The sequence below is a fragment of the Furipterus horrens genome, unplaced genomic scaffold (genome assembly GCF_987537825.1).
Source record: "Furipterus horrens unplaced genomic scaffold, mFurHor1.1.pri manual_scaffold_15, whole genome shotgun sequence".
In the NCBI taxonomy this organism is placed as follows: Eukaryota; Metazoa; Chordata; class Mammalia; order Chiroptera; family Furipteridae; genus Furipterus; species Furipterus horrens.
The window spans coordinates 10085744-10104236 of record NW_028327185.1 but is presented as its reverse complement, the minus strand read 5'-3'; the positions used below and the strand labels follow the sequence as shown (position 1 = coordinate 10104236).

At 37.6% G+C, this 18493-nt stretch overlaps 1 protein-coding gene across 1 annotated transcript in view; it reads right to left on the bottom strand.

The window, feature by feature from the left end:
• LOC149992380 (dynein axonemal heavy chain 14-like) overlaps positions 1 to 17565 on the bottom strand; it is an 85633-nt gene extending 68068 nt beyond the window's left edge. The window contains exons 1-7 of the mRNA XM_090263288.1: positions 17547 to 17565; positions 8516 to 8632; positions 6512 to 6670; positions 5351 to 5486; positions 4064 to 4125; positions 2917 to 3098; positions 1291 to 1419 (exon numbers count right to left, since the gene is read on the bottom strand). Coding sequence (XP_090119414.1) covers positions 1291 to 1419; positions 2917 to 3098; positions 4064 to 4125; positions 5351 to 5486; positions 6512 to 6670; positions 8516 to 8632; positions 17547 to 17565 — 804 coding nt within the window. The remainder of the gene's footprint in view (positions 1 to 1290; positions 1420 to 2916; positions 3099 to 4063; positions 4126 to 5350; positions 5487 to 6511; positions 6671 to 8515; positions 8633 to 17546) is intronic.
• Positions 17566 to 18493: the final 928 nt, after the last annotated feature.

The following is an 18493-nucleotide window of genomic DNA, read 5'->3' as shown; positions in this document are numbered from 1 at the left end:
TCCCACAAGTGGACAAAAGATTTAAAATGTTTAAGCAAAAAGGTTAAGATTATTATTCTCTGCAAAACAGAAATTATGATGCTCACAGAAGTCTCTCTTCTTAGAATTAAAGCCCTCCCCACCCCCCAAAATGTAATTTCAAGGCACGTTACTTCTAGAGAGCTTTCGAAATGTCATCAGGAAATAGCCTGACTTTACAGGAGCCATCCCTGGGAAAGAAACAGTCTGTTACTGAGGCTGCCAGAGCGGATTCTGGGGAGACGGCAGGGGACCCGCCTGGCGAGTGCGTCTCCAGAAAAGCCAGGCCTGGTGTGGGGTGGCCTGACATCTGCCATCCCAGCATGGAGGGCCGGGTGGACACACACGGGACAATCCAGCCTCCTCAGAGTGGGGTGCTTTTCACAGCTTTGTTCCTGCCGGTGCCCGCATGTCCTAGGTCACAGGATCCCAGGAAAAGCCTCACTATTTTCTTGTCAGTTCAAGGAACTTCTTCAAGCCGGGCATACCAGACCCTGTCTTGCTTTGTCTTTTTTCCCAGTCACCTGGGCTCTCCCTGGGCAGGCTGCATCTCGATTCTTCGGTCTTGGGTTCGTGCCAGTCTGACCCGGGTCGGAGCTGATGTCACTCACCAGCCAGCATAAGTTATTTGGGCTCCGGGGCCCAGGTTTGCCTGAGACGTGAAACTCCTTGGTAATGCAACCACGTATTTTACAGAAGAGGAACGGAGGCCCAGGATGTTTAAGTGATGAAGTCAGTTCTGGAACACAGGGCTTATGTTTCCAGAGAAGGAACCAAATAGGGAGAAAAGTGCATTTACTAAAAACAACAACGACATTTAAGCCGTTCTGACTTGGGTCAGTGTAACAAAAAGAATTGCACAGAAATTCCTCCTTGGGCTATTTTTGACTTTGCAATACTTCTACAATTCCTTGATCCACGTTCTTGAAAATAAAGATGAGAGTGGTCTTACCTAGGGATTAGCTTTTCTCAGCTGCATTAACTGCTGATGCACAGAAAAATTGGATTAACTCTTAATGCACTAAACAATAATGAGCATTACTTGCCTCGGGAACGAAACCAATAGCACCTACTTGCAATTTTTGTTAAGATTTAATCCTAGAATTTCTATGAACCCAGGGACTGTGCTCAACTGCAAAGATGCATTTGGCATAATTTTTTTGCTTTACAAGTCCATTTCACTCGAGTCTCTAAATTTCTCACTTAATCCACTCAACATTGCTATAAATACTTAGTTTATTGTTAAATAATGATATTAAATATGGACTTTACCTTCCATGCAATTTTTTCAGTATCATAAAGTCCTCCCAAATCTAGCAATTGTCTGATTAATTCCAGGGGTGGCTGTGATCCATACATATCTGTTTCTGGCATATTCAGATCATCGATGAATATTACAATCTTAAGGAAGACAAAAGGTTTTAAAAACAATCAGGATTGTTTTTCTTTAAATTATGAATTAGGAGTATTAACTATGCTATGGTAGAAAAACAAAATGGTATGTAATGACATCCTTTTTCTATTAAAAAGTAGCAGACCAAATTCTATTTTGATATGATTTTAAAAAATAAGTTTTCAAAATAGCAGAAACTCTACTCATCCTCTACAGACTCACAATAAAAAGTTAGAAGTGTATTTGATGCTGGATAAAGTAATCTAATCACGGTTATTACTAAGGAACAAATATGATTATTATTCACTCAACATTTACTTAGTGAGGGCCTTCTATGTTCAAGGCACTGTTTTAGGTACAGAGGTACTTATTTCCTATGTACCCGGGTAAGACTCGTCATGTGGAACTCGACTTCTACAGTTCTGCTGCAAATGTTGTCATGGACAACCAGCAGAAAATTCAGACACATTTCCAATTTTTAAGCCTGTGTTACTTTCCACTTTTGAAAATACTATGCACTGAAGTATCCTGATTATAATCTCTGTGTACATTAGCCCCCTGAGATATTTATTTTTGTAAAACAAGTAAAATTTTTAAAAAAACCACGAATAGCACCTTATTTTGAATTACTTAATTTGTAACTGTCACTAGCATTTTGAGACATTCAATGTCCCCTCTTTTGTCTCACAAACTGGATGATTATAGACAAATTGGTTTGACCAAAATTTCTCTTGCATTTTTTTCATTTGTGTGATCTGGTTGAGCAATTACTGCCCTTTTCAAAGTTCCGAAAATGTACCCAATTAGTTAAAAGACCCACCAAATTTACCCAAATCTTCCGTTAACATCGAGGAAATCTGAGGCAAACCCTTAAAAGCATTTGGAATGGGCAGCCACAGGGGGTGAGACCCCAAAGTCGCTCAGAACCCCACGTGTTGTTCTCAGTAACGCCTCCTGCAGAGCTCGTGCCTCCGGGCTTCCTGTGTGGCCCCGACCTGGAATCATGACTGTAAATTTCACTGGGACAGAGGGTTTGGCTCAACAGCTGGGCAGTTAACAATGTGCTGGCAGATGGGTAAGGAAGGAGGACTTGTCTGGATTATAACAAGGCAGTTCTCTTGATACCTTTCCCTGAGGCCGTGGATTCCATAAATTTCTCTTTGTCTCATACTCCCAAGCCGTGGTCCCAAGAAGAAAATGTGGTAAAACACACCTTAAGTAAACAACTGGAGTCTAACTCATTTTCTGGTTTTCTTATCTGCACATATTTAATTCAGATTCCAGTAGCTTCGTTTGGCCTTAGTAATACTGAGTCAGTAAAATTCAATCATGTTGGAAAATGAGTTGTATTGATTTGAAAACCAAAATTTCCATTTCAAGTGCATTTATAGTAATATTCAGGAGTATATGTTACACTTATGTTTGTTTATTAGTATTAATTAAAATAAGTCATGTTATCACTTTAGTACAAGCAGATTAATCAACACATCTGAGAGGTGTTTTACCCGGTTGCTTTTCGGTGCTCCAAGGGTGCCTCTAGTTCTTCTTAACTTCTTAAGAATCATCTCCTTGGCTTTGGCAGCTGTCATCTTGATGGTAAAATTTATTGTAGAGACTATAATTCCTTTATTATTATGATTTTTAAAGGAACTTTCCTCAGATTTTTCTGGCTTTTTAGCAATCTGATCTATGATGCCAAATATGGAAAGAAAAACATATTTAGAACACTTTCAACATATTTTTGCTTTATTGTAAGTATTAATAAAAAATTACATAATTTTACTATATTGTCATTTTAAAGAAATTACTCTGCGAATAAATCAGTGAGAGAAGGAATATCAGCTTTGAAATATTTCCAAATATTTCCTTCCTTTTACATGGAAAACAGTGTCTCTTTGCAATCACAGCCAAAAGCAACAGTATGAAGCTCAGAGGACCCTTATTCATTTATGCACAACAGACACATGTAACTTGTAATGCTTTAGGAATATTTAACTTGCAATACACTATTTTTTTAAATGAAATTCTATGTGAAAGATCTAAAAGCAGCTTGGTGTATCTGTCAGTCATCGAAATTAGGACACATTCTCTGAGTGCGGATCATTGAGAAGGGGTGTCCGGGATGGCGCTACAGCAGAAGGAAAAGGGAAAACCCCAAAAGGCTCTTCTGACGGGAATCTTGTGGCCAGGCTCCTGTTCCCTCTGCACAGCTATCTCTGGGCCACTCCTCTTTCCTCTTCGGAGGTGGAGCTGCTTCTCCCAAACAACTAAGTTGGAATTTTCAAGGATGAGGTTCTGGAAGCTCCACGTGTATCTACTATATAGTCTGATTTGAGAACTACGGAATTGTACCTTTCCTGCTGCATTATTTCTGCAGGCATCCCACAATAAAACAGATAGATACTGCCTTCGCTTCCTTCTAGCCTTCGCCTGAGCTCCCACTGAGAGGCCAGAGGACAAATTCTCCTCCTGGGAAGCAGAGAGGACACTCCTCTATGGGATCCATCAGAGCTTTTGAATAGGGTAGTGGGTATTTTTTGGGATGTTTTATTTTAAACTATCAACAGAATTTTCACTCTGAGATTTCTGATAGCGTGTAATGACTTGCATGCCACTGAAAGAGGAAGGTTCTGAAACTACTGTGATACATACCTAGGTTTCCAGTTGCTGCCTTATGAGTTTCGGAAAGCAAGATGCTGATATTCTGTCTCAGGCTAGTGGAATAAAACATTTTTAAGGATTCAAAATTAGCTTATTTATCTTAGTAGCCATATGAACAACATAAAATAAAAGTATCAGTGTGTGGTTGATTTTACTTCTAAGTCCTGCAAGGAAACACATTGGTTTTTTCTTATTCACATTTTTACGGATAAAATTAAGTGTCACTATTGGAACTGATACCCAAATTTAACAAAATATGGGCTTACTCTAAAAAACAAACTGGGCAAATTCCCAGGATGCCAGGCTATTGGGTATTTCGCCTCATGGATCACTCAACAAAAGTCCATTCTCCTTTATTTTGGTCTTGTCTACCAGTGTTTCCCCCCACTTAGGTTACCTTTCTTTATTGTTACAATCCACTGCAGTTTAAATGTTGAACAGACAGTAAACATTTATTTTTTCAAGACTCCATTATTTATGATTATAATAATTTAGATAAGGAATGATTCTTATTGTACTAAATGTTTCAAAACTGGTTTCTCTGAAACTTAAGGCCTTAGTTAAGCATAGGAGGATTCCATTCCAAATAGTTGGTCTGAGATGAGGGGGATGGTGCCTTGGACTAAAGGTGACATTGGAAAAAGAGACGTGGGAGAGTTCAGGACGTGTTCTGGAGACAGAACAGACTTGACGCAGAGGGTTGGTGTGGGCCAAAGGAAGCGCTGGGCTACTGGGCTACTGGGCCAAGGAGTCTAATGGTTAGAGGAAAGGTCCGATCTGGGCCCCTCCACAATTCCCTCTTTTATTCCAGAATCAGAACTAACTTTCAAAATTTACACAATTTAGATTTCTCTTGCATTCTTTTTTTCCCTTCAGGAAGAGACATGCAGAATGACAAATATAGCTCTTTGTACATTTATATATTTGATAAGGAAATATATTTTTAGTGCAGCAAAACCAATTATATGCAACACTTTACTTGTATGTTTATGTACATTTTCCCAGGAAGGAAAATAGTTTATATCTGCCCTTTGTTAGGTGTAAAAAAAAAAAAAATCTGAATTTAAATTTTGTTATATTTAAAATATAAGAATTTCTCACTTAAAGGAATTAATCTAGTTGTTAATATTTTGGAAAAGTGAAGATTTTCTTAACTCCTCTTTTGAATATTTCTGCATTTTTATACAACAGGTTTACTGTTTAAAACAAAGCGCAGTTGGATACCAAAGCAAACATTTTTTTTTACCAGACAAATCAAATTCAAAATTTAATATATACTACCTTAATTTTTTAATTTCATTATATAAGAGGACTTCTCCTAAAAGTGAGCCATATTTTACGTCGAATCCTCCCGGGCCCTCTAACTTCGCAAGCATCTGAGTGATGGCAGCAGTCTTCCCAACACCAAAGTCTCCTTCCGGGAGCGAGCATGGGGGGCAAAGGTGGGGGGGGGGGTAATGTTAGGTCAGTTTATATGCAAGAAAATGAACAAATGCTAACATATTAAAATGAACCAATAACATTTTCTTTCATGTGAAAATTGCATGAAAAGTCTGTTTTTGCTCTCTCCTTTTTAAAACATTGTGGTTAAGAGTGGGTAAATCAAGCAGTTAATGTAAAAGCCTCTCCAAGTATTTATACAGTTGGCATCTCTTACAAAAGAATGGGTTAGGCGTCAACCATTTTCTTACATAATGTTCACTTGAGCCGATCGCAAAGCATTTCGCTTATAGCACAGCAGGACCGCTACATGAAGTTCATTTCCCTGAAAATTTTTACCAGTACAATCTGGGGTGGGGCTGGGGGGGCAGAGAATGGAATAAAGTCCTTATTGCAGCAGAACCGGGAGTCATGACTTTACAACTCACCAAATATGAAGGAAAAGAACTTCTTTGCCCCAACAGGGGGCCAAGGATGGGTTATCTGAGCATTCCAGCTTCATTTTGCCGGAATACTTCAGAGCACAGAGCTGGGAAAGCGAGGTAACTGGATGGTCGGAATAAATGTTAAGGAAGAGTAGAGCTGTATTGAATTACTCCTTTGCAAAAGTTTAGCACTGGCTTGAGGAATTATGTAAATTAAAAAATAAGACAGTTTTTTACTTCTCTTCTTTGCATGCAGTTACCTATGCAAATTTAATTAAACCGGTCAAGATTACTACTATCAGTGGCCCGCTATGGATCTCAGCCCACGGGCCATGGAGGCCACACATACATTAGTCCGCTGGTTCTACCGGGACTTGTCACAAAAGTAATGAGATGGAGAAGACGTATGATGGCTGTGCTGGCAGACGTGGAGACACGTGCATTTATGTTCCGCTGGTAGGAACATGTGAAGCTGTAAGGGCATTTTCTCAGATGTGTACAATAAAATGGTTAGACAATGATGACTAAGACTCTTCCTAACTCGGAAACCCCCTTCCTTAAACATGTTGCGTACCTGTGAGGAGGACCGGGCAGGAACTCTTTAAAAGAAGGGTCATGAGGAAGGAGAGGCACGTGGTGTCCCTGGTAGCGGTATAGTTAATGTTCTCCCCATGCTCTGTCATCTTGAAGAGGTTTTCGCCAGATCCTTCGGGACCAGCTAGTATTGACGTGCCTAGGTCAAAATTGTAAAACAGTTTCAAATAACCTATAAACAAATGTTAACGCCCTCTTTTCCGTAGGTACTAAATACTTGATGGAGCAGTAGGTACATTAGAAAGCAATTTAAACAGACACGAATGCACCAAAGTTGTTGCAAGTGCCTGAGGATCTCTGCTGAGCTCAGAAGTTGTCCCTTGCATTCACACTCTGAGCTGGGGGCTCACCCCACGTTCCTGGGTCCTCCATGTGCAGACTCTCCGGGCTTCCTACCTCCACACCTACTAATCTGCTCTCCTGCAATGCAAGCATCTCCTCCAGAACAAGTGAAGAAAGCAGCTCTCCTGCCGAAGGCTGCTGCAATCCTTTCTAAAGGACTCCACTTGTTCGATAATCTTCCCCCTGCACCCCACCATTATCTGCTTTTCTTTGTATTGGAATTTCCCATCGTGCACACACACATACGCTAGTATCTCCAGTCCATTTTATGGGCTGAGCCATGTGTACTTGACATACTTTGTTAATAAAAACCAGGTGACTAGAGGCAATTTTATATGAAACACACACACCCCAAAACAAAAGCAAATCTCCCTTGATCCCACGGCTTCCTAATGCCACCCCATGACACAGCCAAAACTCTCAAAAGGAATAATTACAACATAGCCTCACTTCTTCTTTTATTCACTTTTTTAAATGAAAAGTTGAATAGCTAATACATTTACATGGAACACGATTCAAAGGTCCGTAAAGGTTTGCAGTGAATAGTTAGTCTCTTTCTCAGCCCTATATCCTAGTCACCTAGTTCCCATACTGGGTAGAAAATATCAATGGTTTCCCACGGGAGTGGTAACCTAATTTACTAAATTATGTGCATTAGTATTCAGTTATATTTTTTCTATGTAGTGGTAAAAGCTGAGAATAAAAATGACCCAATGTTAGCACCAACATATGACAAACAATTGATAGGTTTTAAATAGGATCATCCACTAATACTTAATATGACCAATATTGTAAAATAGAACCTTATTTTCAACTGAAATTAATGTAGAGTTAGAATTTTCTATATGCTTTATGATTCTAATAGCTCTGGTTGTTTTCTGTCAAAATTCTTGTAACCAAACTTTGAAATTATTTGATGAGTGGAACCTAACCTCAAGGCAATGTAATTCAATTTGCATACTGAATTACTTATATTTGCAAGAAATCTACATAAAGCTTGATCATTGAGTTCCTGCCTCAAACTTCAACCAAGCTCTCAAAGTACCACAATTTTCTATATCTTTTTTTCTACTTCTGTTGTAGAAGATTGGGAATAAAAACAATGTAGCATATATGGATATTTGTCAAACTATGATTATTGTGTTCTAATTTCAAGTTTCCTTTACAATCAGGTGTAGTCCTTACATACATTTTTCCTATTTTAGAAGAGGCCCCTCCCCTTTTCTCCTTTCAATAATCACAGCTAAGTAAAATAATATTTCCATTAGTAAGATTTTCAATGAGCTATAGTTTTACAATGTACGACTGACTCAAATACACTCCAACTTTCTCAGAAAGCACTATTCAAAGGTTTTTTTTTTTTTTTTTAAAGACATGTTTTGTAAGCATACAGGGTAAGGCAAAAGTAGGTTTACAGTTGTGAGTACACAAAACAGAGTTTAATCTCATATTATTTATTAGTTATTTATTGTTTTCCATATGAACTATAAACCTACTTTTGCCCACCCTGTAGATCTTAACTGGTTCCTGCACAAACCTGGAATACATCAGTTCTCAAAGTTGCTGACATAACTACTTTTATATATAAAGTATTCCCAATGTTTTAGAGAAATTAGAATATAATTCCTATAATAACGCTTACCTCTTTGAATAAGTGTCTGAACATTGGGAAGCAATTCTGACCATGGTACAAATTCACATTGTTGTATATCCACAAAATACCCAAAGATAGATTGTTTGCCAGCTGGCAGGTCAATGCCTGCATTTGAAAATAATGAATAAAAAATATAAATAAATCCAAGTAAGAACAAGGTTCATTTATGGACTATTTCACTAATGATATGATCTCTATTTGAAAGATTTGATTGTTGAAGCAGAAATAATAATAATTCACCAAGGGTAAATTCAAATATATAAAATGAGCCTATATTTTCTTCTAATTTTTATTTGTATAAAAGCAAAGTTTTATTAACTTTTTGCCTTTTTTTTTGTATCCAGAAAGCAAGGTGAATCATGATCTGATTCTTTGAAATCTTACCCAGAGGTTCTGCTTATTACCGTGTGCTGGATATTATCAAATGCCAGTAATACATATATGGTTGTGGTCAAACCAATGCATTAGAGAACTTTGATATTTACTTGTAAATTACATTTACTATTTAAAAGTAATAAATTTTCTTAATAGATTCTGGAAAATACAAAATAAACAAAGCAAAAGAATTTAACCATAGTTTTGCCATATGAAGATAAATGTTAATAGTTGATATATTCCTTTGAATCATTTATGACATTTTTACATACAGTAAAATTCATATTTTGGGGGTATAGAATTCTATGAGTTTTTTAGCACACGCATGTATTCTTGTACCCACCAAGCTAAACAGGATACAGAACAATTCTAAAACCTTAAAAAAATTCCCTGTGATGTGCCTTTTCTATTTACTGTTCTATCAACCCTAACCCCTGCCAACCGCTGATCTGTTCTCTATTTGTATATTTTGCTTTTTCCAGAATGTCATATAAATTGAGTCATACAGTATCTATCTTTTTGAAGTTGAGTTCTTTCACCTAGCATAATGCATTCAAGATACATCTAGAGGTAAAACGTTGGGTCAGATGGGAAGTGAATATTTAACATTTTAGAAACTGCCATATTGTTTTCTAGGATGCCTGTATCTTTTTATCTTAAAATTAGAAATACATGAAAGTTCCTGTTACCATGCCTCCATGCTAACACTTGGTATTATTGATTTTAAAAAGTTATATTTTTCCAGCTTTATTGAGATACAAATGACAAATACTGTCTACGTGTAAAGTGTAAAATGTGATGACTTGATCCACACATGTGTTGTGGAATGATTACCACAATGAGGTTAGTTAACAGCTCCCTCACCTCACATAACTGCCTTCTTTGTATGTGAGAACATTTGAGATCTACTCTTAGTAACTTTCAAATATACAATACAGTGTGATTACTTAATAGTCTCCCTGATGCATATTAAATCCTCAGGACTTACTTACATATCTTACAACTGGAAGTCTGTACTGTTTCGCCACCATCTCCCCATCCCTCCCCCTCTCCCTCGGCGCCTGGCAGCCACCATGGCTTCTAAGCTGGCTTTTTAAGATTCCACACACCAGTGAGATCGTCTTTCTCAGTCTGCTTTATGTCACTTAGCATAATGCCCTCACGGTCCACTCTGTTAACACCTACGGCAGGATCTCCTTCCTTTTTATGACTAAGAATATGCCCTGTACTATATAAATACCAACTGTTATCTTTGATATTAAAAGTTAATTTCCATAGGAAATAAAACTTTGCCATACAGATGTCTTAAATGGAACTTTTACAAGTAACCTCATGTGATACTTTAAGAGTTAAATCAGACAAACTAGCAGGGTTTATATTTTTGGTAATGCTTTTAGCTCTCATCTTTATTTAACAAATATATTCATGTGCAATAGACTGTCCCTCTTTGATACCTTATCTGTTCAAAGTTCCTTTCATCAGTAACAGCTAATTGGGAAGGTGTACTCTTCCTAAATTTTAGGATAGATTCTACTTAACAGAACTGCTCCAAAAAACCCCACAAATGCTAAAGCAATGTAAGGTTTTCAAAATAATTTAGAAGATAAAAAGAAATAAGAAACTGTAATAATCTTCTACAGAAATTTCTGCCCCATGATCATCTGCATAATACAGACCCAGCTATACAGCTGACGGGCTCCGCCGGGCTGAGCACCTAAGTTTCCCGACTTTATCCCTACTCTGCCTTAATTGAGTTATAGCTTCCGGTAGCAACAAGAATCAACCAGGAATCTAATTTTCTCCAGCTTCGTTCACTGGAGAAAGGGTGTTGGAGCGTACTTATTAACCCTCTTTTACCTTTAATATTCTCGTTTTAAAAGATAGGCCTAATCAATGTAAGCCCAGGCATGAAGACGGTCAAATTTACATTCTCAGGAAGCATGATTATGACTTTTCCTTCCAGAACTTACCTACTTGCGAGTTGTTTTCAAATAATTCATGAACAAGGTTATCAAAATCATAGGTCACTCTTGCAAGAGAAGCAGGTTCAAAACTGTAATACAACAGTACATCGTTTTCATGTTCATCTTCACGTTTTAAAGTTCCTCCAAATGCCCAAGTAAATGCAAATACAAAAAGCTTTTGAATCATTATATTTAATTTATCAGGATATTTCTGCAGATACCATGTATTTTCAGCCCTGGAGGAGACAGGTGGATGGTGAAGGTGGAAATTTTTAGAAAGCATTCAGTTAATTTATTTCAATAGCATGTCAAAGTTTTGTCATTTAAAAATTATAATAGTTAAATGTTGACATAAAACATTTTAGGTTAATGCATAATTTTCCTTTGATCAGTCATGTAAATCATACACTGCTACTCTTTTTATTTTCAAAGCACCGTATGTACAAGAGATTTATAGTCAACTTTTAGTATATATGACTTTTATTTTAGCTCAATTTAATATCTGAGAGTTTACCTGTCTTTTGGAAGAAGATCTGATAATTTTCTGTTTTATATAGAAAGACACAGTGAACAGTGATTCACTATGTTCTCCTCTTAACCAGCTCCTAGAGATGACTTAGTTTATCCTGGCTGAAGCCGGGCAGTGTGAGTTTGGGGAGTGTCCTCCAATCTGGGTCAACCCAGGTCATCTTGGTCTTTGGGACCCTGAACTTCCATAGTGAAAAGGCTGAGGGACTGAACAAAGGTTTGGCTGGACTTGGAAACATTTAAAATAGTTCAGGATTTAGCATTATCATAAAATTATTTGAGTTATAAAACTCCTAAAAATATATCACTCAACTGAAATTAATTGGCAATCATTACTGTACAATGCACATGTACAATTCTACTTGCAATTTCTAGTTATACGTAATAGTTTATCAGCATATATTTACTGAATTTTGACTATATGTCAGTTACTCCAAACAAGACAAATGTGATCCCTTATTTCCAGGACAAGAAAATGAATAGTAAACCATGTGAAGTGTCAAGAATAAAGTTATATAATAATGGCTTGGTGATAATGAACTCCTTTAGCTTTACCTTGTCTGGTAAGCACTTTATGTTCCCTTCTGTTCTAAATGATAGCTTTGCTGGATGGAGTAATCTTGGTTGCAGATTTTTGTCTCTCATCACTTTGAATATTTCCTGCCAGTCCCTTCTTGCCTGCAAAGTTTCTTCTGAGAAGTCAGCTGGCAGTCTTATAGGTACCTCTTTGTAGGTAATTCTCCTCTTCTCTCTTGCTGCTTCTAAGATTCTCTGTTTATCCTTAACCTTTGGCATTTTGATGATGGTGTGTCTTGGTGTGGTCGCCTTTGGGTCTAACTTGTTTGGAACTTTGTGCTTCCTGGACCTGTATGTTCATTTCCTTTCAAAAATTAGGAAAGTTTTCCTTCATTATTTTTTCACATAGTTTTTCAATTTATTGCTCTTCCTCTTTTCCTTCTGGCATCCCTATGATTTGGATGTTGGTATGTTTAAAGCTATCCCAGTGGTTTCTAAGCCTCTCCTCATTAAAAAAAAAATTCTTGTTTCCTCCTTCTGTACTGGCTGTTTATTTCTCCCTTATGTTCCAATTCTTTGATTTAATCCCTGGTTTCCTTTCCTTCACCACTAGTTTGTATGGATTTTCCTTCATTTCATTTAGTATAGTATTCATTTATTCCCTGTCCTGTTTAATCTTTTCTGTCAGGTCTGTTAGCACCTTTAGCACCAGTACTTTGCAGGAATTGAGAATCATAGTAGAAGGGTGCAGCATAGACAGGGGGATGTAGAGAAGAGCTTATGTGCACAAACCAGGGACATGGACATGGACATGGACAGGGTGGGACTGCTGGAGGGAGGGGGGGTGCTGGGTGGAGGGGAGCAAAGGGAAAAGAAATTGGGACAACTGTAACAGCATAATCAATAAAATACACACACACAAAAGAATAAAGAGTCAAACACATCATAGAGTATAATAGTACAGATAACTAATTTAGATTGTGAGAATTAGGGAAGGCCTCTTTGAAGAAGCAAAAGTTAAACTGAGACCTGAAGAATGAGTGAGATTTGGCAAAATGTAGGAGGAAGAGAATTTAAGCAGAAAGAATACGAGTGCCAAGACCACGAGGTCAAAGGATCGTGGCCAGTTTGAAGAACAAAAAAGAAAAAAAGACCAGTGTCATTGAAGCCCAGATGTAGTTAGTGGCAGAGGTTAGGAGGTGTGCCTAGAGAGGTACGAGGGGCTTTTAAAGTTGTGCCAAGGGGTTTTCCCTTCATTTCGAGTCTAATGGGAATTTATTAAGTGAGCATAAAAAGAAACATTCTAATTTATGCTTTAAAAAAATCAAACTTTTGCATATAAATAGGAGGCATGTACAAGCATATTAATCACAGTAGTATTTGTAATAACAAAAATTGAAAACAACCTATATGTTTATCAAAGGATAGATTGGACATATCTATACATTGAACTATTAGTCAGCAGTGAAAGTGGATCATAAGGACATAACAAAAATGTAAGACACAGAAGAACATAGGGAGTGATTCCATTAAAGTTTAAAAACATGCAAAGTTGAAAAATATATTACAACACAAGGCCCAAGATAGTAGTTATCTCAGATGATGGGATACCATAAAATTTAGGTACACAGGGGTCTTCAAAGGTAAATTAATATGGTTTATTCTGTAACTAACTAGTGTGTATATGGATATTTGTACATTGTTATTTCTATCTTACACATATTTTATAAATATTCTTTTATGGCTGCTTGCTATTTAATAAAAATTAAATATAATATATGGCTGTCAGGTTGAGAATAGACAGGAAGAATTGGGGAAACCAAGTCATAGTCTATTACAACAGTACAGACAAGAAATGAAAAAGGTTTGGGCTAGAATGCTGATAAGCAAGATGTGTACAAATGAACGAATCTGCAGGCAGAGCTGACGGAATAGAAACTGTATGTAGAATGTTCTATCATTTAAAGGCAAATGTGACATGGATGTCTCAAGGACTCAGTGTGAGACATAGGAAGGCCTCAGCAGTGACTTCCCTGTCCCACAAAATGGCAGAAGAATTGCAGAGTTAATAGTTCTAGAATTATAATTTATTGAGCACTTACTATGCACCAAGCACTATTCTACATATCTAGCACATCACATTACTGCAGTTTTTTAAATGAGGAAATCAAAGCTCAAAAATACCTGGTAACTGGTTCAGTATTTCTCAGCTCATAAATGGAAGATTCATAAACCACACTCGTGTCAATTTTATTTTTTTCTGAAACATGTACAGTCTAGACAAATGTATTCATGTTATTCATACAACTTAGTATAAAACTCTAGTGATCTTATATTAGATATACATGACACTATCTAAGCTGAAATAAAATAAATTTATGTGTATTTTGATGTTATAAAGTCATAGAAGTATTGGTTTACTGACAAGTTATTCTGTGCCTCTTTGAGTGTCTGGCACCAAGCAGGTATTGAAACGTGTCTGTGGAATGAATGTAACTGACCTCTCTCCTATATCCTTGAATTTGACAGAACCTTTTGGATACGAATAACTTTTCTCCTCAGTTGAAATGTTCTTCAGGTTTTCACCTTTAAAAGGAGAGAGTATTTTTTCCACAATTAACACCAGACTTAAATTTTAGCTGATTAACTAGTGAGGTTTAACTTTTAACATTGTTTAGTTTGTGAATTGTCATAAGAAAACATCTTAGTGTTATATACATTATCTTAGAGTTATCTTACCTGGCCAAAGCAGGAGTTACTTTTCTAAGAAAAGAGCGGAGAATGTACCTACAAGAGTCTGACTCAATCCTTATTTATCTGAAGCATAAATCTGCATACTTTTGTTCTGTATTCTATTCTGGTAACTTTTTTTTTGTAAGTCTGATTGTTCCAAAATGAAAACTTTAAAACATTCAGGTGACTACTTCCACATACGGGACACATAACAAACTAATAAATTGGTCCTAATAAATCGAACCATTGCAGAAGAAACCTGTAGGCTTTCCAATAAGAAATGTATCAAAATGAACATCAAATAGGTGCACTGTACTGGTCTCCCTCCTAACCCCATCACCACCTTTTTTGTTCAAGTCCTCCATTTCACAGAGAAACAAAAGTGAATGATTATTCATTCTTCCTTTTAGCTTATTTTTATCACTTTTGTTTTCTTTGTTAAAATAACATAGGATTCTTGTGAAACAGGTAGAACTAATGAAAACTATATAGAAGAAAATAATCACCCATAATTCCACCACCCACAGACAATAATCATTAATATTGATGTATTTTATCATGGTCTTTTATATAAATACAAACTATTTAAATATTAAACATAGAATATTAAAAAATTTAAACATAAATAAATAATTAAAGAGAAACTAGTTCTCATTCTGCTTTTTAAGTCTTATTTTCATGTCTTCCCATTGAAACGTGATACTGTTTCAATATCTTATGACACATAACTTATGAATCCATTCTATTTTTGGAATTCAGATTATTGCTATTTTTATGATTATAAATAATTCTGTTACAGATAAAGCTCCTTGTGCTAAACCTTTACATTTCTGTGGTTATTTTTTTATAATAAACTCCTAGAATAAATACTGGAGTTTAAGGACATTTTTAGCATCTATTGCCAAATAAATCACCAAGAAAGGCTGAATCAATTTATACCTCGAATACCTCACTGAGAGTTTATGTTTCAGCACACTCTAGCTGTGGCAATTAGAGTAGGATGCTAGAGCAATGATTTGGTATAACCACAACCAACCACAAATAAAGAAAGGGAGGTCCTTCAGAATCGGAAGCAAAGGAGAAAGTCAAGGACAGTATGGTAAGTGCGTGAGCACGAAACCCAGGGCCCGGGAGTGTGACGCCTGCCCCGCACAGGCTCTGACAACCAGAGTCAGGCTTTTGTGGCTGCGCCAGGCGTGCGAGGTCTACGCACTGAGAGGAGGCTACTACCTGCATCACATGCCTCCGTCAGCCCGGGGCCAGGAAGGCTTCCCAATGAAGGGGAGGGCTAGGAAAATCTGGGATGTTAGCCCAGAAAAGCTACAAGGAAACTTTTTTTTCCACCTAGATTTCTGGGTGATAAGTGTCCGATGAGAAATAAGAGCTCGGGCTTGTGCCTTGTGCAAGTACGTGTAGTCTGATCAAAGCTTTTTAAATTCCCAGCATCTGTTTTATTAACTGCTTTATCTCTTGGCAACGGCCATGATGCTATACCGCTCTCCAGGCTTTTGACTGCTCCTTACAGTTGTTTTTCCCACTTTCCATGGTTACGCCTTTGCAGGGTTACAGCTTGGCACCTAAGATTTCTGAACAGGTGTTGCCCTCTATTTATATCTCCAAGAATTTGAAAACATAGCAGGAGTGTTCTTCCCTAATAAGAGATCCTCTATGGATTCCTTATACTCATTTTCTTTGTAATTGGTCAACATTTGTGTATGATATTAATTCACTTCATTGATATGCTCCTTTATAAATGATTTTTAGTTTGTTTCATGTACGTGTCTGCTTTTGGTTCAAGTAGACTGAAAATTCCTGGCCTTCCTTTCTTTCTTTTATAAAATCTAAAAAGAAGCGATCGATAATAGCATTGACTAGCTATGATATAACACCACTGACTTGGGGAGGAGAAGCTCACCGTGTCCAAAGCCTCCATTTTTATCCATGAATTCAAAGAAAGCATCAAGAATTCTGCAGAGAGTTGTAACGATTGTTATGTCCTGCACAGGAAATGGCTGAAATTTCTGATGTTTCCTTATAAACTGTAGTCCATCCTTGACACTATTTTTAATCAAGAATTCGAGACAATCCACTCCGGACTGACTCATCATTTTAGAAGTTTTCAAAAGCCATGAGCTAACATAAGGCTCCCATCCCAGGTCAGCAGGATCCTAACAATAAAAAGCACAGGACAATTTTACGTAAATACACAAAAGTACAGTGCCCACCTACCGTCTTACTAGCTGTGATTCACCACCGCCCCGCTAAATAGGGTTTAGAATCATCATTCATTAAAGGGTAAGTGATCAGAAAAGGTTGAAGAATTCCTCTTCTCTGCAACGTCTGTGATTTTGAATGACGGTCCCACAGCCAACAAACACTTGGGGGGGCTGTGTGCTGAGGCTGTGTGTACTGTGCTTAGCTGTACTCATTAACTTGTGTCAAGTAGGCCGGAACGTCGTTGGGCTAACAGTGGCGAACAATGAACTTCATGGATAGGAAACACTTATTCTTTGTTGTGTCTTCTACCTCTTTCCATCCCTCTTGGAAACACGTTCCACAAGTTCTAAGAGCCATGGAGTGGGTTTAAAAGAACTCTGGCCAGTCTTTCCTCTGTTGGAAAAATAATTCCTACCAGCAGCCTAACCTGTCTCTCGAAAGCACTACTTACTCACAGTTGTGGAAGATGCTGACATTCCTACGGACGAGTAGTAGTAACAACAGTAGTAATTACATTCACACTCATTTCTGGGCTAGGAGCCTTCAGGGGACACAAAGCTTTTACCTACTGGGATCCCTCTGCTGGTAGCAACAGACTGAACATTAAAAAATGCAGCAGATAATGACCACAGATGACCCGAAACAATACATTTGCTTTGTTACGAAACCCAGGTTGGCAAACTTACCATGTAGACCATTGCGCATCGGCTGACAGTGGCGGGGCTGGCCCGAGAGAGACTGTCCACCTCAAAGATCACCCGCGCTTTGTTAGTTAGAGCCAGTCTCTCGCTGTTCGCGAGACACAATGTCCTGCTGTCATCGAGCACGGAATTGAGACTTTCTGCCCAAAAGGTGTCCACTGGTCCATCTAAGACAATCCACTGCCAGTCAAACTCTGCCGAGAAAAACATTTGTAAGGTAACTGAGAACAACCTCACTCTTCTTTCATTACAATCTTGCAAATGTTCTATTTTATTTAGAAGATACTTTCTAATTAAGATTAGACATGATATCCTAGAAAGCACCAGAGGAAATGTGTTTGTATACAGTCTCTAATGTCTATTAAATGTGAGCAAATATTCATACCATATACTTAATAATGCTTTAAACATTGTTTTCATATTCTTAAGACAGCTGAATTGTATAAATGGCCCTTAAAATTTGGGTAAGAGAAAGAGCCATGAACTTATCTTTTTCATAATATGGTTTGTGGGTGTCCCTCTCACACCCAGGAACATTTTGGGGATATGCTGCCTCTGGGAAATAGGAAAAGGAGATAGTAAATAATCAAACAGTCAGAGTTTAAAGTATTTCACCCTGGGAGCCCATTTACTCTCCTTTCCACACTCTAGAGCCATCATCTTGCTCCATATTTTTAGAGTCTGTCAGTCAGGATAGGGGAGGTATGAGCAGGTCACTACGGAGACAGAGAGTAGTTAGTCACTTACAAGATACTGAAATACCCCAGAAGAACAGGACAGCGGAGGTGGGCCCCAGCTGCCACGGCTGCGAAGACGGGCTCTCGCTGGCTGGAACAGCTGCCGTGGGAGTTTTCTTAAAACCTTATGAAGGAAACTTATGCCCCAACACTGTCCTCTCCCAAACTGAACATCAAAAAGTAACACACAATTAT